The 24,756-nt window shown below is 45.3% G+C and overlaps 1 protein-coding gene across 1 annotated transcript in view; it reads right to left on the bottom strand.

Annotated features, from left to right (window-relative positions):
- Window positions 1-24,756, bottom strand: part of LOC107122103 (unconventional myosin-VI-like) — a 98,621-nt gene that overhangs the window by 6,009 nt on the left and 67,856 nt on the right. Inside the window, exons 2-5 of the mRNA XM_015425134.1 lie at window positions 21,933-22,061; window positions 9,627-9,696; window positions 6,855-6,928; window positions 1,367-1,496 (exon numbers count right to left, since the gene is read on the bottom strand). Coding sequence (XP_015280620.1) covers window positions 1,367-1,496; window positions 6,855-6,928; window positions 9,627-9,696; window positions 21,933-22,049 — 391 coding nt within the window. The 5' untranslated portion in view covers window positions 22,050-22,061. The remainder of the gene's footprint in view (window positions 1-1,366; window positions 1,497-6,854; window positions 6,929-9,626; window positions 9,697-21,932; window positions 22,062-24,756) is intronic.

The raw sequence follows: 24,756 nt of genomic DNA, 5'->3' as shown, positions 1-24,756 counted from the left end.
TGATACATCCACAGTAGATTGCATCGGTTCTCCACCTTGCACGCCACTTGAATCCAGCCATTTAGCGTCAGCAGATTGTTTTGGGTTAGGGCCTTGTCAAGTATGGTGTGATTAAACCCAGTGTGGTAAAATTCAATCAGCACTTCTCCAGGCCATCACTGGAATTTTGCAGCGTACGTCTTGAACTCGTCCAAGAAATGAACTGAGTGGCTCCCGTTTCAGGCCCCGGAGCCTGGTTCTTGCCCATTCCAACTCCAGGGGGTCCTCATGCTGCCTACAAAAGGCCCGCATGAAGGCATCCTTGTCACAGCGTTTCAGACCCCCAGCATGTACAGCCCCATGAACCAGTATGCTGCCCAATCCTACAGTTGAGACCCCACGTAGTCCACATGATGCTCATCCAAGGCGAAGGTGTGACCCCATTCCCTTAGGAAATTCTGCACCTGTAGCACGAAGAATGCCAACGTCTCCGGGGTCCCATCGAAAGTCGCTTCTAGCACGTCTCGTGGCTGCTCATGGCCTGGTACTGGTCCCTGTGGGGGTGCAGGGTGAGGCAGCAGTGTCTGGACTGGTGCCTGGTCAGAGGCCCTCTCCTTGGGGATGGGTCCTGATGGGGTTTCCCCTTCTTGGTCTTGCAGCTTCTGCTGCAGAATCTCCCAGATGGCCTCCGGGAGTTCTTCCAGGATCACCTGGGTATCTTGATGTAGCTCTTCTAGCTCCCCTTGGAATTCCATCAGGACCCTCTCGAGCCCCAGCTCCTTCATCATTGCTCCAACCACCTGCAGCCGCGCAGGGTCATCATGGAATGCTCTCAAGGTCTGTCTCCAGTCCAGGTCGGGCCAGTTTCTCCACACCTGGGGCCCCATGGTCAGCAACCAGTCAAGCCTGTCCCAGCGCACCTGGCTCTGTCAAGCATCCTTTGGCCTCACACCCCATTCTGGCAGTGCAGTCCCTTTCGTAGTATTGGTTGTAGTCTACTCCTCCTCTTTGGGACCCAAGGATCCATGCGTCAGGATCTCGGTCTGCGAGCCGGTTCCCTTCCAAATTTCCTTGCCTTTGTTGCCCATCACATCAGTGGCGTGATGGTCGGAGAGGAGTTCTTGGAGGCAGCTGCTAAGGTGTTCTCAATGGAGTGGGGGTTTGGTCACTGAACTCCTCTGGGTCAAGCAGAGTACTAATTACGTATCCTGCACATCTGTTTAAGCAGTTACCTCTATTACCCATGATAATGAAGTTTTATTCTACTTATTTCACCTGTGTTTAGGAAAGGCATCCTCCTTTATGAAACTGAATTTCTAATACGAAAACGCAGATAACCAAATACACAGTTTTTCCAGTTGGCAGATATCAGCAACATAGTACTTACCAATAGCATAGACATGAGGTGGCAATGTCCCAAGTGACCGACCTTGGTATTTTTTAATAGCATCTGAAGAATAAAGTTTAGGTATGTCAAAGTAAGGATTCACTGCTATCAGGATATTGGCGACATACGTCTGGGGGGGAAAAAAACAGCAGATGAACTTTCTGGATCATGCTACAGTGAGATAAGCAATTAACGTTACATCACATCTGCCTATTACCTCACAATGTTTGTGCACCACCTCAAGTCTAAAAGAAGTGCCCGGTAACTGACACAGGGTGTGGGGGGAGAAATTGCCCTTTATTGTGCTACCTTCTCTGGTACGGTCCCGGCTTAATATGGTGTTCCAGGCCAGCCTACTCAATGAGGGCTCCATCACTCACCTCCCCCCTCCCGTCAGGCATAAGCCGTCTGTCGGTGCCAGAGGAGCGATTGTGCAGCCCTAGCTCCGATGGCACAGTGGCCATCTTGGGGCTGTAGTTGGAGTGGAGACTCACCAGTGCCAACCAAGCGCGCAGCAGCAGCAGTGGTAGTGACAGCGGTAGGCCCGTGGACAACAGTGGGCAAGCCGGGGGAGAGTTTCCCCCTTCCTCTGAGCCCCCCCAACCAGCTGAAAATCGGGACAATGCAGCCGCGGGCAGCCGTGGGCTCACGGCGGCTACCGCCGGATTGCTGCAACATCGGCTGTTGCCAAGCGATACAAACCATGGCGGTGCTGCTGTGGGGAAGCCTGGCAGGAGGAGCGGAGATCGATGATGGAAAGTGGACCCCTATGCTGAATTATAAGAACTGGATGAGCAGGGGGGCCTTGAACGACCGAGGAGCGGAACTCACAGCCGGTGAGAGACTGGAGACTGGAGCGAGCGCCCCTAGTGGCTGGCCTATAATAACAACCTGCAGTGAAGCATGCTGCAGTTCTCCCTCCTTTCCCTGCAGATGTGGAACCAGAAAGAACCGAAGCTCTAAGGGGCATCCAGTAACTCCTGTATAGTGCTGATTGGGGAGGGGGGAGATTGGATGCAGAATAGTCTATTTCTTAGGGGGGAGGGCTGAGAGGCTTTAGCCAGCTAGGATACCGCCCTGCTAAAAGGTTGTAAATTATTGAGTACCGTGTGACTTGGTTGCTAGGTTGCTAGGTCGATGAATTTGGTAGTAATCTGTATATCAGTGGTAGTTTAGGATAGGTTGTCTCGGGCTTCATTAGTTAATGACTGCCTTGAGTTTTGATTAATTATATAGCAATCAATAGAGGTTAATATTTTATTTAGCAGGACGGCAGATAATTCAGCTTATCAGCATCAGCACCAGGAGTGGTAGCTGCTATCAGTGCTCACATAGGAAGATCAGCTCAGATAGCTAGCCCATCAGCGGTCTGAGGCCAATGCAAAGACTGGCTGGTGCGGCGATGCTTGGGCAACAGATTCCGGTGCTCCTGGGGAGCGGAAAGTACAGTGGTGGGCCCAGGCAAAGAGTCAACGGAAGGACGCTGAGAAATAGAATGGCTCGCTGCCCTTCCATTCTGAGACCCTTTGTCGGCAGTGGGGCTAGGATTGATAACCCCCCTCCAACATTGGTGCTGTGCAACGCCAGGTCTATAAATAATAAGGCCACAGTTCTTTGGGACTTCTTTCTGGAACAGAAGGCAGACCTGGCGTGCATGACCGAGACCTGGGTGCGGGACGGGGACACTGTAGATCTCTCCCAACTTGCCCCACCTGGGTTCTCAGTCCTACACCAATCACGGAAAAGGGGGCGGGGGGGAGGAGTAGCAATTTTCATTCGGGAGGCTTACTCCTTCAGGGCGCTCCCGCCGTTGGAGATCACAGGCATTGAATGCATTGGCCTGGTGCTGGAGGCCGATGAGAGTTTGGCAATCTGGCCTAACGCACTGGCTAGTAGCCTGCCATCTAACGCACTGGCCAGTAGCCTGCCATCCCTGATGGAGGCTTATCAGGCTGGGCGTTGGAGAACCCTAGACTGTTAAGTCTTGGGTGATTTCAATGTCCGCGCTGATGACGCAGCTTCCAGTCAGGCAGCGGACCTAGTGTTGTCCATGGCGGCACTGGGACTCTCCCAATTTGTAACAATCCCCTCGCACCGGGCCGGACACATGCTCGATCTAGTCTTTGCAGCTGGGTTGATAGTGGGCCGGATTGCTGCTTCAGCAGTACCATGGTCGGACCACTATGCCCTGAAGGCCCGTCTGAATGTTCCACCCCAACCCTGTTTAGGCGGCGAGCAGATTTTAGCTTGCCCGTGGAGCCAAATGGACCCTGTATGGCTTCAGGTGGCTCTGACGTATCCGATGCCCCCTGGTGGCTTGTTGGATGAGCTTGTAGAGGACTGGCATAGCCGACTCTCTACATCCATCGACGAGATCGCTCCCCGGCCCCTCTGCGTGCTTGCTCTAGGCTGGCTTCCTGGTATACCCAGGAGCTGCGGCTTATGAAGCGAGAGCTGAGACGGCTAGAGATGGTGGCGTCGTGCTTGCAAAGAGGCAACCAGAGCATCTTATAGGACATTTATGAGATCCTATGACAGGGCAGCCAATGCCACTAAGAGAGAATTCTATACGGCCGCAATTGCGGCTGCAATTGCATCCACGAGCTCGCACCCAGCCGAACTGTTTAGAACGATTCGGTCTTTAACAGCTCTGCCACAGGGCAGGCAAAATGCTAGGGAATTGGATTTTGGCTGTGAGGCATTTGCAAGCTATTTCGTGGATAAAGTTTTGGCACTCCGCCGCGACCTCCCAGCCACAGTTGAAAGTGAACTCGAGGCCCCTTGCATGTCTCCGATTCTGGGTTTGGATTGTTTTAGCCTGCTCAGCCTGGAGGAAGCTGACAGATTGCTCGTTTCTGTGCACCCAACCACATACAGCCTTGATCTGTGCCCTTCCTGGCTCATCAAAGCGGGCCATGAGGGGTTTCGAGGTGCCCTAAGGGAGACTGTCAGCAAGTCCCTCTCTGAGGGGCGGTTCCCAGGAGCATTCAAGGAAGCGATGGTCCGCCCTCTCCTGAAAAAAACAACCTTGGATCTGGCCGAATTGGCCAACTATCAGCCAGTTTCCAATTTGCACTATCTGGGCAAATTAATTGAGAGGGCAGTGACAAAACAGTTACAGGGTTTCCTGGATGACACTTCCATCCTAGATCCCTTCCTGTCTGGCTTTTGCCCAGTTCATGGGACGGAGACAGCGCTGGTCACCCTTACTGACGACCTCTGGAGGCATCTGGATCGAGGCGGTGTGGCAGTACTGTTGTTGTTAGATCTGTCAGCTGCGTTCGACATGATTTGACCACCAGTTGCTGACCCACCACCTCGCCGACGTGGGGATACAGATGCTTGCCTTACAGTGGCTTGCCTCTTTTTTCCCGGGGCGGGGACAAAGGGGGGGGCTAGGGGAACAGCAGTCCCGAAGACACCCGCTTGAATGCGGTGTGCCTCAGGGGGCAGTGCTTTCCCCAAAGTTGTTTAACATCTATATGCGCCCCCTTCCCAGACTGCCTGGAGGTATGGGCCAGGGTGTCATCAGTATGCTGATGTCATCAGTGTGCTGATGACACCCAGCTCTATCTGATGTTGGGTGGCTAGTCGAACTCCAGTCCAGAAGATCTGAACCGGGCATTGCAAGCCATGGCTGGTTGGCTCAGACTGAGCCAGTTGAAACTAAGCCCAGCAAAAATGGAGGTCCTGTGCCTGAGTCGGGGTGGTCTGGGGATGGGGATCCCTCTCCCGGCCTTTGACGGGGGGCCTCTGGTGCCGGCGCCAGAGGTTAGGAGTTTGGGAGTGCTCCTGGATCCCTCCTTAACTAGAGCCAGGTGGCAGCCACTGCCAGGTCAGCCTTTTACCATCTTTGGCTGATTTGGCAGTTGGTTCCCTTCCTCGACCACGATGACCTGGCTACAGCGATCCATGCGACGGCCACCTCAAGATTAGATTACTCTAATGCTCTCTACATGGGGCTGCCCTTGTCGCAGATCCGGAAGCTGCAGCTAGTGCAGAATGCTGTGGCCAGGGTCTTGGTGGGCCTCCCTAGATGGGAGCACATCCGGCCTGCGCCGAGAGCACTGGACTGGCTGCCAATAGCATACCAAATCCGCTTCAAGGTGCTGGTACTCACCTTTAAAGCCCTATATGGCCAGGGTCCGGCATACCTGAGGGACCGCCTTTTCCCACACATACCCCAGGGAGCACTGCGGTCAGGGTCACAACATCAGCTAGTGATTCCAGGCCCCAGGGAGGCCAGGCTCACTGTAACCAGGGTCAGGGCCTTCTCAGTGGAGGCTCCTACCTTGTGGAATGAGCTCCCAGAAGAGATCAGGGCCCTGCGGGACCTTTTACAGTTCCACAGGGTCATCAAGACGGAGCTATTCCGCCAGGCTTTTAATTAGGAGCCACCACTACCACTACCACCAGCTATTATCATTAGTAACAACAGGGTAGTGGGTTGGCCGTATATGAAGATCGAGCCATAACATTGCAATAGATCAATCACTGATGAATCGGGACCTTGTGTTACATTTATAGTACGCCATCTAAATGCGACTGAAGGACTAATATCACTGAGCCCTTTAATTGTAAAATACAGTTGTTTTTATCTTGTCCTATCTGTTTTTATATGCTTTTATATTTGGCACATGGTGCCCTAAACTGTGAGTCGCCCTGAGTCCATTCGTGGGGAGGGCAGGATAGAAATATAATGAAATAAAATAAAATAAAATAAAATAAATAAATAAATAAAACTGCAAGAATTTAAGGTACCCTTGAATCTGGAACCAATTCTAATGCACCTACCTTTAACAAGTTCAGCTATCAAAACTATGCTGAACTATTAAGAATCTGTTTTTGATTTTATACCAAAACCTCACTGAATCAATTTAAAGCCTGGAAATGAATGGCTCATTGAAAACAAACTAGGATTTAGTAACTGCATCAACATTGGGGGGGGGGGGGGATTTCAACATAATTGCCTATCAGTTTCTGCCATTCCTTTTAAAACTTTCTTCTTTCTATTTCACAGCTGTCATTTGCCAGAGCAGATGGCAAGGACTAAGTGTAATTTAGTCAGAATTCATTACATACAATCAGGCAATCTGATACCTACATAAAAGATTTAAGATGAACATCTGAGCTAGAAGGTGTCAGAGACAGCATGTGCTTAGTTTGTTCAAAAAAAGAGAAAGACATCCAACCTTGGTATTACTGTGCTTGAACTGTCAAAGCCATTTGCCTACAGGCATCAACATTAGATATATATTTTACATACCTGTACAATGTACACGTATATGTTCCATGTATGTAGCAAAGAGTGTACGCATAAAACATACATCAGTGATTTAAATTAATTCTAATAAGTTAGGATGAAATGGACTATTATGTCACAGTAAAAAAGAAAAAAATGGAAACCCAAGATAGCTCTTCACGTACATTCAAGATGTTTTACAGTACAACACCCGACCAATATTTCACAAACTAACACAATACTTACATAAATTCTGTCTTTATTGTATCGAACTTTTATATTATGTAGGAGTGTGGCTTCATTTAAATACATTAGAGAGCCTACAATAAAAAAAAGATAGTTTACAAAAAAGTAACACTTCCACCTGAGTTTTAGCAAGGAAACCACAAAACTACTTCTAAAAACTGAAAAAAGTCCCCATCGTACCACCGGGAGGGCATGAGAAATCAGACAGATTGGCCATATGTAGACGTTTACATGAGAAACCTCAATGAGTCTTATTAACAAATGCCAATACTGCTGTTGCCACTATAATTTTAAAAGCAGTACATACAGGTACATATTTGAGTTTAAAACAGCAGCTGAACAGGAGTATACATGGCTACTTGAGGTTTGATTTGAAACAAATACCTGAAAAACACACACTATTGTTTGAATGTTCGAAGAACAGGCAGAGGCAAATCAAGGAATAGACTGAATAATGCTAGGGAATCAGGTTCATTGGATGCTGCCAGTAATAGTAAAGGGTAAAGGTTTCCCTTGCTTAAAAGCCAGTCGAACCCGACTCTAGGGTTGTGGTGCCCATCTCCGTTTCCAGGAATGCAAGTCAATAAAGCTATATAATAAGACCATATATTAAGAATGGGCAAACCCCCTAGTTTGCAGAAATTCGCTTCAAAAAAATACGGTGGAGGGAGGGGTGTGCATTTGGATCTTCCCAAACAGAAAATATACCTGAAACATACCTAATCAGTATTTTTCAGGTATATTTCAGCTTCCCAAAGGTATCCAGGATTTTTTTAGAAAAACTGGGGGGGGGGGGGATCTTGAAAAAAATCCTGGAAATATTCGGGAATTACGGAGTAGATATGAAAAGCAGCGGAGTAGTGGGAAAGAATCCCCCCCAAATCCCAGCTATATTAGGGAATTACCGGGTAGATTAAAAGAACAGCGTTTAAATGGGATCCGAAGAGCTGGCGGGGAGCAGACTGCTCCCGGCTAGCTCACCTTCAGGTGTGCAATTTTTAACTTTTTTTTTTCCTTCTCAGGTCTATTGGACCCAGAAAAAAAACCCTGGCATTTCTGAAAAATCCTGGATCCGAATACTGTACCAGTATTGGGATCCAGGATTTTTCAGGAATCCCAATTTTTTTTTGATGCAGTAGACCCAAACCAAAAAATCCTGGGTGGGTGGGGATACACACCCTTAGTAGGACAGTTGAAATTTGTCCAAATCAGAGAATGCTAAGATCTCACAGGATCACAGTCACCACTGTGGGATTGCCTAGCAACCAATGCACTGGAGCCCTGGCGTAGACAATCCTGTCAACAGTGGGAGGGGCAGGAACACGAAGTAGTGAGCAGGACAAAGCAAAGGCCAGGAAGACAAAGAGTGTAAAAAATGTGGGGAGGGGGTGTCAGAAAAAAAATAGCAAGAGAACAAAACCAGGACTGTGTGCAGAAAAGTCTGTAAAGAGATGGAAAGGAAAACCAGGACTGTGTGGAGAAAAGGCTAAAGAAAGGGAAGAAAAACCTGAGGGGAGATTCTAAAGAAAAAAAGAGTGGAAAAACCTGGAAGGGAGACTGGGGAGAAACGCAAGAAATGAAAATGGTGGGATAGATTAATAAAAGCCTACAAAGTGAAAAAGTGCAGTGTGGGGAGAAACACTGGGAGTGTAGGGAGAGGGAAACTGGAAGCCTGAGAAGACAGAAGGTGGGGGACTCTGTGGAGGCACAGGATTTTTCTCCCTTGTGAGTTCTGTTGGCTCCCAGCTTGTTCTACTTTAACATCAAAGCACTGTACAATGCTCAAAACAACTTCCTCAATTGGCTGTCTTCTGTTCCAAATAGTAGTCCAATCAAATATAGTAAAATGAATGTATTATTTTTCTCCCAGGATAATAGATCTTCCATTTTTTTTCTCCAGGCTTGAGTATCGCCTATCTATGGCTCAATATTACATATGTGTACTCAGATACAACCAAACAGAATATATATCCAAAAATACCTTATTGGTGTTTTCTACATATAATCAGGTCTCCCATATAATCAGGTCAAGATTTTTCAGGATACCAAAAAATGGGTCCTGAAAAATCCCATAAATATTAGGGATTAACTGTGAATATTTCGAGCAGGGGTTTGCAGGGTCCCAGGACTGCCCCCCCCCCCCGTGTTTTGGTGTCTCCTGGGACTTGGTATTGGCTTGCCAGGCTAGTTTAGATGATATTCTGTCAGTTTCAAGTGTTATTGTTCTTTGTTGGAGTTCCTTTGTGTCAGGTTTATGGCTTTGTTGTGGATTCTCACATTTTATCCAGGTCAACATTCTTGAGTTTTACATAATTTCTGATTCTAGAGTTTTACATAGCTTGGGCTTAGCAATAGCTTGCAATAGCCTGCCTAGGGAGGGGAGATCTTTGGCTGAACTAAAATATGGGATGAGAAATGAATTGCTTTTCAATCTAAACAGATTGTAGGCCTGTCTATGCAGTACCCCCTCTGCAATCCCTGCATCCAGTGATACTGGGAGTAGGGCTCACGGTCAGATGCTGCTTTATGTAAGGTCTCGGTTCCACATTCAGGGGTATACGGTACTTAATTCAGATAGGATTTATTTCTGTTCAGATGTTACAGGTACACAAAGCAAACAAGTTTGACCCTATGACCAGTTCTTGATCTCTCCTGAAATCTCTCTGTGTGGCAAAGGAGTACTGTTTCCATGGGCCCCATGCATATTTCGCAAAAATTAGAGACTTGAAAATAGAAATAATTCTCAACCCAATTTTATATGCTATGACTTACAGTTATCCTCCACAACCTTCTTGCTGTCTTCCTCTGCAGGGAATACTTGGTTGATAGCAGCGAGGAATGTCTAGCATTTAGGGGGTGAAAAAAAGGATTCTATTGAACCACGCAAATTAAAATATTTTACAGGCAAGCTATGATAAGAATAAGACTGCAAACAGAACATAAAAACAGGCTTATTCTTCGTCAGTTTTATTCACAAGATTTTTCCTAATGGGCACAGACAAAACCTTACCACACCAACTGACAGACAATTTGGGGGGAAGAGTTTGGTTTACTCTCACATTTTGATGCATTTTGAAGAGGGCTACTTCTTCTATAGTTCAAGAGCTAGCCATGTTAGATCTGTTGAAAGACTGAACAGGAGCTCAGCAGCACTTTTAAAACTAAAAAGAGAGATTCCAACAGAATCAGAACTCACTCTATCAGGTGCACAAATTGTACATCCATCATACAGAGACATTTATATTTAAAGCTACAAATAAAAAAAGGCAAGAGATAGTTTTTAAAAATGCAGGGCCAAACAAAAGAGCAATCTCATCTATTCTGAGTGGATTAGTCCACTCTCAACTGCTCATAGACAAACAAAATGAGTGGACTTTGTGTACCTGATTGTAGCCATAACCCAACTGCAACCATGCATCAACAGTTGGAAGTGATCATCATTCACTCTCAGTAGATTGATTACTCTGTTTCACTGGGTCTTGTTTGAAAATGGCTTTTCTTTGTGATACCTCTCCTCTGCCACCTTCTGCTGTTTGCAGTTTAAAGTATAAATACCTCCCCAATAGATGTACATTTCATGCATCTGATGGACTTCTAACCATGAAAGCTTATGATGGAATAAATGTTGCTACAGGCTTTAATGTTGGCAAAGTGCCTATGGAGCAGTCAGGACACTGAACGGATTAAAAGCAACAAAAGCTTTATTTATGGAACTAACAAACCGGATATGGAAGAAAAGAGATAAACCTAGCTGCCTTACCTTCTGAGAAAGGATTCTACACTGCTTTAGAAGAAAAGCCTAAGATTAAGAAAAGTCTAAGAGTAGCATTCTGCAGACAGTCAAGGAGAAGCCCCTTTTAGAAAGAAGGTACCCCCCTACAGTGTTGTCTAGCTAGATCTTGCTGCCCCTTGCAGGAAGTTCCTTCTTTCTTCTTTGTACACAAAAAATTGCTATATTCCAATTTTTAGGGTGATAGTTCTGTCTTCAAAGTTTACTAAAGTAAAACCTAAGTCCATTACTTTTCAAAAGTTCTTTGGGACATGCCAGGAACTCAGTTCACTAGTCAGTGATTATTTGTAGTCACAGCCTACTCCTCTGGTCAACTAAGTCAAAATTTGCCCATTCCCAGATCTAAACACCTGTGGGCAGTGTTCCCTCTAAGCTGAGTTAGTATGAGCTAGCTCATAGTTTTTTAGCCTCCAGTTCACACATTTTTTGTCTTAGCTCAGGAAGGATGGCTCCAAGGCAAACTGATTTATGCAGTAGCCAAACTGCGTGCTCATAAAGTTGAATTTTTGCTCACAAGACTCCACAGTTTAGAGGGAGCATTGCCTGTGGGTGCAGTTTTCTGGAATGGCTTATCAGAGTGGGTGCAGAGGGCACCACTCAGTGCATTTAGGCGGGCACATAAGACTAATTTCAGAAAGCATTTGATAAGAGTTTAAACTATTTTGTCGGATACGACTGTAGTTTTTGTGCACTGTTTTATCTTGGTCGATTTCTATGCTATTTTGGTGTCCCTGCAACTTGTCACTCCTCTCTTAACTGCCTGAAGTACGAGGTGATAAAACAGGATATAAATATTGGGATGGATCCTGTCCTTACACTACTACTCCACTGAGAAAATTTGAAGAAAGCTATCTGCATACCATTTTAATGATTAGTATGAAGAAAGAGAGAGAGAGAGAGAGAGAGAGAGAGAGAGAGAGAGAGAGAGAGAGAGAGAGAGAAGGCAGAACAGTCCACACACTAAGACTGATCATTGCATGTGTCAAGTCAAAGAAAACAGACAAAGAACAGGACAGAAAGTTCACGTACAACTTTGCAAGCACACTGGAATCACTAAACCAAACTGTATTTTCTAAAAGCAAGCACTACCTATGCATTATACATTAGACAACACGGCCATATGTTTGAGACTAAAACCCTTAAAGAGGATCAGTTTTAACCAGAAGAAAGCAGATTAGATGGCCTCTTAACTCATGATAAACTGCAGAGACAGTTAATCCAGCACCCTTTGCATATTTTCCCCATTTTTACATGTTACCTGGATTAGATCTGTACTTTAAGTATCAGTTGTCATACTTACATACATATAAATGTATACACGATTCTCTATCACAGTTTTAAAAGCATCTAAATCAAGAGTGTCAAACATGCAGTCTGACGGCAGGATCAGGCCCCAGAGGACTTCTATCAGGCCTGCAATGGAATTGGCCATCTCCTGCTTCCAGTTCTACTGCTGCTGCTGCTGCTGCTGCATCATAGCTTGCTTCACCAGACTCTCTCATTCGCTCAGCCATTTCATGTTTTAACCTGGGTCCTAGACTCAGAACTCTGAGCATGAGATTTCTCTGGTGAATGTCAATAAATCAAAAGTAGGTTTGCAGCTTACCGATACACACTTGAACAGCATATTCAAGATTGCAACAACACAGACATCTTGATGCAATAATTCAGAGCAAGAAGTGTCAGTTATCAGACACTGTTAAACAAAATATTGCAAGAGTGATGTTTTAAACATGTTTTTATTTTAAGTAAAAAAAAATCTTTGTTTGTGTCCTTTATAAAGTTTATATCTCTGCTACCTGACATTACGTTTTATGACACACGTGGCCCCGCCCAACAAGGTCTCATTTATGTCAGATCCGGACCGCATAACAAATGAATTTGACACCCCTGATCTAAATAGTGCTATAAACAAGTAGGCTTAGGATCCTGGAGAGATATATACAGTATTATATATGTTAATGAGCAGAAGGAAAAAGTGAGTTGTTTAAGAGTGATCAGTTATATGTTTTGGCCTCTTCTTCAGTAACAGTTAACTTTTAAATGGAACACTGGAACCCAAGGTGAATCGGAATTCTCAGGAGAGTGACAGACTGTTAGAGCTTCTTTGCCACAGTTTGTGATATCTGGTGTGCAGCTCTGCAGTAGTTTCTCTAATGTAATATATGTGGCATTAAATTGTAGTCAATAACATATAGTTACATTGTTAAGACCCGCAGGTGATGTTTGATAAAAAGATCTTGCCACAGCTTTTAAGAGGCAGCCGTTTCCCTAAGATAGTTAAGTAGTATAGTAAATGGATTCACAGTTACGTGAACTGGTGATTTTATGTCTGTTCTCACACTTCATTTACATTATTTATAGTCTGCCTTTCTCATCGAGACTCAAGGCAGATTGTATAGCGTAAGTCAATGCAATCAATAGGATGGGGCATCCAATAAGCAATGTAATAGGATTTGGCTTGCAGAAATCTAAAACTAAGCAAAAAATTTGAAACATAGTGGAAGTATTAACACAACATGTTAAACAACACAGAAATTACACAGAAGGGTATTACATACAACCAAACAGGTATCTGAATGTTGACTCTCTAAAGCTTATGCTGCCAAAATCTTGGTGGTCTCGAAGGTGCCACTGGACTCAAATCTAGCTGTTCTACTGCAGACCAACACAGACATCCTTTGAAACTATTAAACTCACTGGGAGTTAAATCAGAACTCTGTTAGCCCTGCAGCAATTTAGGAACAACCCTTGCCCAATTACATCCTTTGTATCAGAGAACTGCTTCCAAATATACTTTCATTAATATTACAGTTGCATGCTATAAAAACTGATTTTAGTGTGAAACAGGAAATATGACTACCCTGTTTCCCCGAAAATAAGACCTACCCCCAAAATAAGCCCTAGCAGGATTTCTATGCATTTGTGGTATAAGCCCTAGTGTGTCTTCTTGAGAAAAAATAAATATAAGACAGTGTCTTATTTTCGGGGAAACACGGTATACTTAACTCTGTTACATGGCATGAGACAAAGTAACCAGTTATGCTGAACCTGGAGAGTTTTTCAGCAAGCAAACTTTTACTAACCAGGATACACCTCTGCTGTGTCACCCAGAAGAATCGAGAGGCAGTCAGCAACTACTGGAACTACAGATGTTTCAATGTTAAATCAGAAAACATCCACCACAGAACATTGTGCATTTTATCCTGCCACCATCTCCTATGCCAACCCAGAATATACATTTTGAAATGAACACAGAATTCTGTTGGCAGACTGCCCAGAAGCTGCTTACTTTAATAAATAAAAAATTACTTCTGAGAATATTACAAGTTCCTATTCCTTTGAAATACATTTTAGAGGATCCTAAGAAATCAGATGGCGCTCCTTTAGTTTTTCTGTATTTCAATGACATTGTGAAATACTTCCTCAAGGCTATTTTTAAGGTACTGAAGCACAACCTGAAACATTCTATGTTCCCATTCTTACAGAAAATAATAAGATACATAGTTTGACTTTGCACGTGACTTTCCCAAGCAAAAAGCACCAACTTCCTTATCGGTCTTTTCCTTAGAGGTACACCTAGTTTCCTCAGAAGAGGGAAATCTGCTGCAGCACCTCTTGACCTGCCTCTAAGCATTTCCTTCAACCAGAAAGAGAAGTCCGAATTTTTATTTGTTTAGGACTTTTCATACAATGCAAGTTCTACAATTAAATACTGGACTTGTTTAAGGATCACAACCTTTCTTATATGAATTCATGGATTCTTCATTCCCTCTCCCCCCTCCACTGCTTTTGCAGTTGGTTATCAGGGTTAGTTGCAGCCTTGTTTCTTTTTGTATATTTTGGGACACTCTTGATCAACTAGCAAGCACAAGAGGAGTTTTCATGTACTGATGTTATACTAGCACTAGCCCTGTTCTATGTCTCTGACTGCAGCACAGTAACAAAAAAAGCAATCCCTTTAAATAGCTTCAATTCTTGTAGGATAAGGAGTGGGGTGGTGGTGGTTAGGAAGCCTTTTTCCTTCAAAGTAGTTTTATGTACATCGTCACTGGTGCAAAAATGTGTTTCTTCCCCCCCCTTTTTTTTTTAAGTCAGGGGCACTGGTAAGACAAAACCTTTCGTTCCAGTGCATTAGTTTTTGCTTTACAGATAAAGATTTGGTAAGAGGAAATTGTCAGACTCTTGAACAAACCTACTCCCAACGACACTCTCTTGGTAGTGATTTGTTTATTGAAAGATAAAGATGTTTCAAGCTAAGATGATCTGTGTCAGAACTGACCCTCTTGGAGCCATTTCTGGTATTATACATGGTTCAAACAGCCCCCCCCCCGGACCAGACCAATCACACCAACACATACAGCCTGCCTAAATCTACTGTGCGCCGTTAACCCTCCCTCAGCACCTGAAAAAACAGGTTGCTTACCTGTAACTGATGATCTTCGAGTGGTCATCTGTGCATTCACACCTCTGGGATATAATGCGCCTGTGCCGACCCCGATCAGTATAATGGAAAGCAAAAGGGATTTTAATGGAAAGCAAAAGGGATTTTCATGCCCGCTCCCCGGTCACGTGCTGGGCTCCACTGCACATGACATGGGGGAGGGCACGAGGATCCCGCCAGTTCCTTCCGAACGCTGCCCTCAGTCTCAAAAAGAAAGGACAGGACTGAAAGCAGAGGGGAAAGAGAGCGGGTGGTGTGAATGCACAGATGACCACTCGAAGATCATCAGTTACAGGTAAGCAACCTGTTTATGTTCTTCATGGTCTCTGTGCATCACACCTCTGGGAGACTAGCAAGCAGTACACACCTACCTGGAGGAGGGAGCCGAGGTCCTAATTCTGCGCTGCCTGCAACACTGCCCGACCTACTGCTGAACACTGGTGAATGCCCACATCAAGGGCATAGTGCTTCACAAATGTGTGAGGAGTGACCTAGGCCGCTGCATTGCAGATATCCTCAAGCGACGCACCTCGCAGGAAGGCTGTGGATGTGGCCACTGCCCGGGTGCAATGTGCCCTTAGCAACCCCAGAAGTGACTTCTTTGCTAACGTGTAGCACAGTTCAATAGTCTCCACAATCCATTTGGAGAGGTGTTGGGACGACAGCTTCTTCCCTTGGGAGGGCAAAGCATAAGAGACAAACAAGGCCGGTGACTTTCTAAAGTCTACCTGTTTAACTCAGGTAAAAGAGTAGCACTCTTTTGACATCCAGCGAGTGAAGCTGACATTCTTCCTCGTTCAACGGGGATGGAAAGAATGCTGGGAGGACAATGTCCACCTGTAAGTGAAACTCAGAAACAACTTTTGGTAAGAAAGAAACATCTGGAGCCAACGTGACCCCATTATGACGGAAACTCAAATATGGGGGGGGTCACAACGGACCACTGACAGTTTGATCATCCTCCTGGTGGAGGTGACTGCAATTAAAAAGGCTGTCTTCCACAACAGGAGCGGCAAACTACAAGTAGCCACCGGCTCGAAAGGCTTGTCTGCAAGTCTCGTAAGCACCATGGGCAGGTCCCGTGGCAATGTAGGGCCATGCGACGGGGGTGGGGTGGGGTGGGTCAGGCCCTTAAGAAACCTTTTGGCCTGCGAGTGGGGGAAAATGGAGTAACCCTCAATTGGTGGGCGATTGGCCGAAATTGCGGCCAAATAGACCTTCAACGAGGTACAACTAAGGCCCAAGTCCAAACGGGACAATAGAAAGCCAAAAGTTGCCATCAGATCGAATGCGGGTGGTGGCAATCCCAACAACGTAAGGTGGGACAAGAATTTTTTCCACTTCCCATTGTAGGAAGCTTGAGTGGACGGCTTACGACAGTTCAGTATGACATAGTCTATCCTGTCTTTGAACTTCAGAAGAGGATCCTCCTAGCCGAATCTTTAGGACCGGGGGTTCCATTACAATTGTGGGTAGGGGCCCACCTCATACCCATGCACCAGTTTGAATGGGGTGGGCCCCATGGAACTGTGAACCAAGTTACTGTAACTATATTCCGCATAGGGGAGCAAATCTAGCCAGTTGTCCTGCTGATAGTTAATGAAACATCTCAAGAATTGCTCCAACACTTCATTGGTTCGCTCAGTTTGACCATCGGTCTCTAGGTAGTAAGCACTACTGAGTCCTTGCTCAACCCCCAGAATCTTTAACAGTTCCCTCCAAATGAACTGGGGGCCCCAGTGCAAGATTATTTTCCTCGGTGCAGTCTCACAATGTGCCAGGTTTTTTTGGCAGAGGGCAATTGTTTACAGGGGATGAAATGGGCTTGCTTTGAGAAGAGATCAACCACCACCCAAATAACTGTCCTCCCTTTCCGTTATGGTAGGTCCATTATAAAGTCCAGAGAAATGACCAGCCAGGGTATCTGGCTGCAACAGGCTGCAAGAGGCTGCAACAGTCTGGGGGGAGATTTCAGCCCACCGTTTCCCCATCAAACACACTTGGCAATTAGTCACGTATTGAGAGATGTCAGCCCACATCCATGGCCGCCAGAATTGTCTCTGTAAGAGGTGTGGAGTCTTTAAATATCCATAATGGCCAGCCAACTTATTGTCATGCCCTATTTGCAAAATTTCCCCCCTCAGGGAAAGTGGCATGAATAGCCTGTGTTGGCGAAACCAGCACCCGTTCTCCAGTTTTGTGAGTGTGCCCTTTTTTCTACTTCCTCCTTGTTGGCTTCAGTAAAAGCCGCCTTTAATTTTCCCACCCATGGCTCGGGACTGAGGCCCCCTCCTCTCTTGCCCAGCTGCTCGTGAGTACTGCCCCCCCAGCTGGGTGGGTGTGAACATAGAGTCAATGACTTCCTCTGACTGGTATGTTGGGGGAGGCACGAGAGGGCGTTAGTAAGAAAATTGGACTTCCCAGGAACTAGGGGCTCCTCCAGTTCTCATAACTTGACCCCTAATCCCATCACTAGTGCTGGGCTGATCAAGTCTCGGGTACACCCTAAATACACGAGGACACATACCCTAATGTAGGTGTGAAGGGAGGAATGGGTTACAGTCACAGTCATGTAAAAGAGAGGGGAAGTAGATCTCGGAGATTCTAGCATGGGAGCATTTTGGACCTGCCATTTAGCGCCCTTCACAGGGCTCTTCTCTCGTGAGCAGTTGGTGGTGAAATGTCCAGGGGGCCACACTTCAGGCACAGACCTTGCCATATCCTTTGCTCTCGGTCACTCCCAGAACTCTGGAGTCGGCCCTGTTGTGCCTTTGGTTCTCCTCCCAGCACCTTGGCCACCAGCTTTGGGTAGTATATCTTCAGCAGGTTGCAGCGGTTCTCTGCCTCACAGGCCACCTTGATCCAGCCATTCAGGGTTAGGGGGTTATCTTGGGCCAGAGCTTTGTCCAAGATGGAATGGTTCAAGCCTGTTCTGTGGAACTTGATGAGCACCTCTTCCAGCCACCCCTGCAGCTTGGCCACATACATCTTGAATTTGTCCGAGAACTCCCGGACAGATCGGCTGCCTTGCTTCAGCCCCCGGAGGCAAGTTCTGGCCTGTTCCAGCTCCAGGGGTCCCTCATATTGTCTGTGGGGGCCCCGCATGAAAGCATCCACATCTCTTGAGTCCTAGGCCACTCACACTGTACAGTCCCACAAATCAGTCGGCTATCTGGTCTCTTAGTCTTGACCCCAAGTAATCCACCTGGTGTTCGTCTGAGGCAAAAGTGTGGCCCCAGTCTCTCAGGAACTTCCGGACCTGGAGCATGAAGAACACCAACTTTCCCTGGGTCCCGTCGAACATGTCTTTGAGTGCGTCTCTAGGGGCAGTGGGGCTGGGGTGTGCCAGTGGTGGTTCTGGAGGGGCCTCGCCTCCTGGAGAGAGCCCACCCTCTGTGCCACCTCCCCCTGCTTGTAGTCCCAAGCCTCAAAGTTCCAGCTGTAGCACCTCCCAGATGGTGTCTGCCAAGCCCCTCAGGGCCTCTTGGGTGTCCCAGCACCGTTCTGCGATCTCTGCCTGCAGCTCCTGCTGAATCTCCTCAATCTCCATCTCTTCCAGGAGGTGGCCCTCTGCTCCCGCTCTTGCAACCAGCAAGCCTTTTGGGTTGTCATGCAAGATCCCAGAGGCCCAATGGTGGTCCCCCTCTGATTGCCATCACCAGACACCCAAGGGCCCCCCGGACGGGGTAACCCAGTCTGGGGCTTCCCATCAGTCCAGCCCGAGCCTAGGGGGCATGCACTTCACCCCCTTGTCTTCCTTCCCCTTCGGCTCCTCTATGTGTTTGTCAGGGGCGTTTTTGGAGTCAGGTGATTTCGGAGGAGCTGTAGTCCCCTTTTCCTCACTTCCTTCGCTCATTCCTGTTGCAGTGCGTCAGGTTGAGGAGAAGTCAGTTCTGACACTATGTCAAACTCTTGAACAAACTTACTCCCAACAACACTCTCTTGGCAGTGATTTGTTTACTGAGAGATAAAGACGTTTCAAGCTAAGATGATCTGTGTCAGAACTGACCCTCTTGGCATCAGTTCTGGTATTATACATGGTTCAAACAGCCCCCCCCCCCCCTGGGACCAGCCCAATCACACCAACACATACAGCCTGCCTAAATCTACTGTGCACCATTAACTCTCCCCCAGCACCTGCAAGCTTAGTATCTAGCAGTGTCTGGCATCCAAGGTCAAGCACACAGTCTTCCCAGAGATGGAAGGCCCTGCATAAACACAGTTACAAGTCAGTGCGACTTCCAATAAAGCGGCTTCTCACACACCCACACACATGCTCCCAGGCTCCCCCTCCCAACTAAAAGAAAACAGGATATGAGGCATACAAAATTCATAAGAAGCATACAGAATCATGGCTAACGAGGTCTGAGTTTGACGGAAATCAGAAATGGTGACAAAGAGGGGGGGAAACTAGAATCCTTTCACGAGTCCCTCATATGTACTAGGTGTGGTAAAATAGTGTGCTGCCAATTTACAGCTAAATGGATAATACTGCAATTGCATTGGAAGCTAAGAAGTCAGACTTAAAAATACCCTTTGGAAGGAACATCATCTGGGTTCGGAGGATTCAGTGAGTGAAAAATAGTGCCAATAATGGAGGGGGGAAAACAGATGGTGCATTAGTTACAAACTAAAAGTCTAAAAGCAATCTTCCAAAATGCCAACTAAAACTATTAATACTATTCTTGTTCCTAAGTACTCCTGTTTAGCAACAATAACTCACTTTGGACCACACTCTAAATTGAAAGTCACAGACAACATGACAGTCACATGTCTACTTCTTCTTTATAGCTTAATTTGTATTTTGACATTGTAACTTTCCATATCGTTCTATCAGTCACAATTCCATCAGTGGCAATCAATGCTCTAGGGTAAGCAATGAAGTTGTGATGTCAAGACAAGTTAGCATGGGATATGCTTTGGGAGCCTCTGTTTCAGTGGGATTTATGCATAACAACCAGTCTCTTTGGATTCTTTGCTCTTGGGGGATTAACGTTGGTGGTGCCGACTGCCCCAGAACATTCCTGTTCCTCAGCAGTCAGTATTTGCATGGGACAGAGAAAGTTCCATCTCGGCCCAGGAGCTGAACCTGTTTCTCATCTCCAAGGCAGACCTAAATCCAGATTAGTGAACAGTTTCCTCAGAATTCTTCCCATGGTTTTTGCACTCTATACTTTTGGAATTGTATGCTGATATATATAAGCGGATTGCAAAGGTGTCATACTGGGCGGGAAACTTCCCCGCAATAGTTCATTAAGTGTGGATACGGGCTCTATGCTGCCCCCCCGCCATAGTTGACAGGCAACTAGATATCATATCCGTGCAGTTTACGTGACCTGTCTCAATTTATGAAAAAGAATTTGGTCACCTAAGATTCTCACAAATTTGGCTCCTCTTACAGCTAGACAGCAAAGGGAGTATATAGACTCAACAGTGTTAGATACTATGAAGCCAAAGGGCAGCTACCAATGCAGTTGCCATTTTCAGCAGAAACCGCATGCTTGCCACAGAATCTAGCTTGTGCTTACATTTTTCAAGAGGCTCCCACAAAGCCCCATGTAAGTTGGAGATTTGCTTTAATGGAGGCAATCTATGACTTAAATTAATGATTACCCAGATACGAGCAGACATTCTGAAATGCTTTAAACACACTATGACAAGTCTTGCTAATAGATTTGTCTTATTTTACAACACTTAATAAAGTTATCACATTTAAGTAAGGCTCAGTCATAACAAATGTGTCCTCCTTACGGTTTTCTGTTGGCCTGCAGTCAAAATGTATCTGATAAGGCAGTGAAAGGAGATAAGAGACTTGTGGAAATCTTTACAAAATGAGCCTCTTATAAACTACGCCACACTTGTAGTGACAGATTTACATGGATGATGCTTAAACATGGTGTGAGGCAGAGCACCCCTGGCTCCCCCCCCTAAAGGGTTAATGTGAATGGTTACAGGCCTGTTCCATCCTGCAGTTTACAAATTGGTCTCTGGACCTACACGGCCCTTATCTTCAAGATCAGATATGGAAATGCGGTAATTAGCCTCTCATGAGACCCTGCAGACCACAGGTGGGAGGGGGAGAATCAGGATTGATGAGGTAATTTTCCAGAAAGTTCTAGCAAGAATGGGTCCTGATTGGGTATCATTAACAACTGATGCTGCTTGACCAAAAAACTATAATTGAGCTAAATGTCTGGAGAAAGAAAGGTGGTTTGGATTCTGATTGACTATGATATTTTTATATTGCAATAGACATCAATGTAGAGAACGCATGGTTTTGAAAATACAGGTCTTGTTTTCTGCTGTATGACTTTAGAGTACTGTGTTGCCTATAGATTATATATTTTGTTAGACTGAAACTTCATGTAATTTTAATAAAATTCAAGAAAGGTCTGGTTACTTGTGTGACTTGTATACAACAGCCCTGGAGACTTTTGGACTCCTTGACATATGGATATATAGGATTTTATTTTTAAACCATTTTATTTGAAGATTGGTTGGGAATGTTAACTTCTAATTGGTTGGGAATTGTTAACTTATATTTTTTTAATGTTTCGTTTTCCTTGAGAATGTCTCTGAAATTTTGTAACGCCTTTGAAATTTTCGAAATAAAATTTTAAAAAAATTAAATTTAAAGAGTGGTTGGGAAGCATTTAAGGTCAAGGACTTCCCAGCATGGTTTGTTTGTGATATCTATACATCAAAGAAAGAGCCATGGGAAAGTTTAATAAAAGATCAAGCTATTGAAAACTATTAAAAGCAGGATTACCCCTGAAATGTACCAAATAGCCTCTTGTTTTGTATGTAACCAAACATGTTACATTCACCTTTTGGAGAATCTTACCTTGCCTTTTTGAGTTAAAGGCTCAATCGTTAAGGAGTCAGGACCAATATCCACAATAATTCCCATCCAAAACCCATCAGTTGGGTGTGGAGCCCAAACAGGCTTCCCATCCTCCATTTTGAGGAACTCCTGTAAAGAGAAGAAACAGCCATAAGTAAATCTATTCTGCAAAACATGTTCTTGCAGAATTTTTGATTTCATCCCTTTCCCAATTTCCTTACCAAGAAACACTTAACTATTATGACAGTACCTAACATATTGCAGTGGTAAGTATTACTTTGACAAGAGGTTAGCTTCTAGGACGAAAACATATTGTTCATGCAGTAGAACTAGAAGCAGAATGATTTGTAGCATAACGGCATGAGCGTACTGTCCTACAGTAGCAGTGAGGTACATATGTACGCAAGTGCAAGACTTACAGAATGCTGAGCACCAGTTCCCACACTCATCACAACTCACTGTTAGGATCGATGGGCTTAAAGAACATGACAGATGGAAATTTGAAAAGCATACGAAAGGCTGGATTTTGTACAGTGCACTTGGACATACACAGTTTGCACTTTCAGTTCTTTCACTTGAATATTCACCTTCTCCATGCAACTAAGCATAGTTGTATCCCAATTATGGGTATGGCCATGAAAATATCAGTAACCAAAATTTGAATCCAGTGGCACCTTTAAGACCAACACAGTTTTATTAAAGTTGTAAGCTTTCATATGCATGCAGACTTCTTCAGATACGAATCTAAGAAAGACTTAAGCATACTAACAAGCTCTACTCTACAGGCTTTACTTACGAACAATTTTTATTTCCATTTATATCCTGCCTTTTTCCCTAATGGGGAACCACAACAGCTGACATCATTCTGTTCTGCTCCATTTTAAGCTGAGTGTGTGTGACTGGCCCAAAGTCACCCAGCAAGCTTCTATGGCAGAGTGGGGATTCAAACTCGGGTATCTCAGATGCCAGTTGGACATTCTAACCACTGCAGCATTCTGACTTGATTTCAGCATTTCATGAGCATTGAACAAATATGTTGTGGGATGAAGTTAAAAATTTATTTAAGAACATAAGAACATAAGAGACGCCAATGTTGGATCAGGCCAAAGGCCCATCCAGTCCAACACTCTGTGTCACACAGTGGCCAGAAATACCAGTGCCATCAGGAGGTCCAGCAGTGGGGCCAGGACATTAGAAGTCCTCCCCCTGTTGACCCCCCCCAAGCACCAAGACAGAGCATCACTTGCCCCAGAGCCCCTAGCTATACCTTGTGGCTAATAGCCACTGATGGACCTCTGCTCCATATGCTTATCTAATTCCCTTTTGAAGCCGTCCATGCTTGTAGCACCCACCACTTCCTGTGGCAGTGAATTCCATGTGTTAATCACTCTTTGGGTGAAGAAGTACTTCCTTTTATCCGTTCTAACCCGACCGCTCTGCAGTTTCATGGAGTGCCCACGAGTTCTTGTATTGTGAGAAAGGGAGAAAAGTACCTCTTTCTTTACCTGCTCTTTCCCATGCATAATCTTATAAACCTCGATCATGTCACCCCTCAGTCGTCTTTTCTCCAAGCTAAAGAGCCCTAAGCGCTTTAACCTTTCCTCATAGGGAAAGTGTTCCAACCCTTTTATCATTCGAGTTGCCCTTTTCTGCACTTTTTCCAAAGCTATAATATCCTTTTTAAGGTGTGGTGCCCAGAACTGCACACAGTATTCCAAATGAGGTCTCACCATTGATTTATATAGGGGCATTATTATATTGGCTGATCTGTTTTCAATACCCTTCCTAATAATCCCCAGCATAGCATTGGCCTTCTTTATTGCAGTCACACACTGTCTCGACATTTTCAGTGAGTTATCCACTACAACTCCAAGATCTCTCTCTTGCTCAGTCTCTGCCAGTTCAGACCCCATCAATGTGTATTTATATTTAGGATTTTTGGCTCCAATGTGCATCACCTTGCACTTGGCCACATTGAACCCCATTTGCCATGTTGACGCCCACTCGCCCATCCTTGACAGATCCCCTTGGAGTGCCTCACAATCCTCACTGGTTTTCACCACCCTGAACAACTTTGTATCATCCGCAAATTTAGCCACTTCACTGCTTACTCCCATCTCCAAATCATTAATGAACAAGTTAAAAAGCAGTGGACCAAGTACTGATCCCTGCGGTACCCCACTGCTTACCACCCTCCACTGAGAAAATTGCCCACCTACACTCACTCTCTGTTTTCTATGAACTAGCCAGTTTTTGATCCATAAAAGGACTTGTCCTTCTATCCCATGATTTTTGAGCTTACTTAGGAGCCTTTGATGAGGAACTTTATCAAAAGCTTTCTGGAAGTCAAGGTAAATAATATCTATTGGATCCCCCTTGTCCACATGTTTGTTCACCCCCTCAAAGAACACTAACAGGTTAGTGAGACAAGATCTTCCCTTACAGAAACCGTGCTGAGTCTGCCTCAATAGGTTTTGTTCATCTATGTGCCTACTAATTCTTTCCTTAATAATGGTTTCCACCAATTTACCCGGTATCGACGTCAGACTGACTGGCCTGTAATTTCCCGGATCTCCTCTGGAACCCTTTTTAAAGATGGGAGTGACATTAGCTACCTTCCAATCCTCAGGAATGGAGGCAGATTTTAAGGAAAGATTACATATCTTTGTCAGGAGATCTACAAGTTCACATTTGAGTTCTTTCAGAACTCTCGGATGTATGCCATCTGGGCCTGGTGATTTTTCAGTTTTTAAGTTGTCTATCAGTTTTAGGACCTCCTCTCTCGTCACCTCAATCTGACTCAGGTCTTTCAACACCCCTCCTG

The sequence above is a fragment of the Gekko japonicus genome, unplaced genomic scaffold, assembly GCF_001447785.1.
Source record: "Gekko japonicus isolate JY-2015 unplaced genomic scaffold, Gekko_japonicus_V1.1 scaffold3765, whole genome shotgun sequence".
Lineage (NCBI taxonomy): Eukaryota > Metazoa > Chordata > Lepidosauria > Squamata > Gekkonidae > Gekko > Gekko japonicus.
The sequence above is the reverse complement of the archived record's forward strand: the minus strand, read 5'-3'. Positions and strand labels throughout refer to the sequence as shown.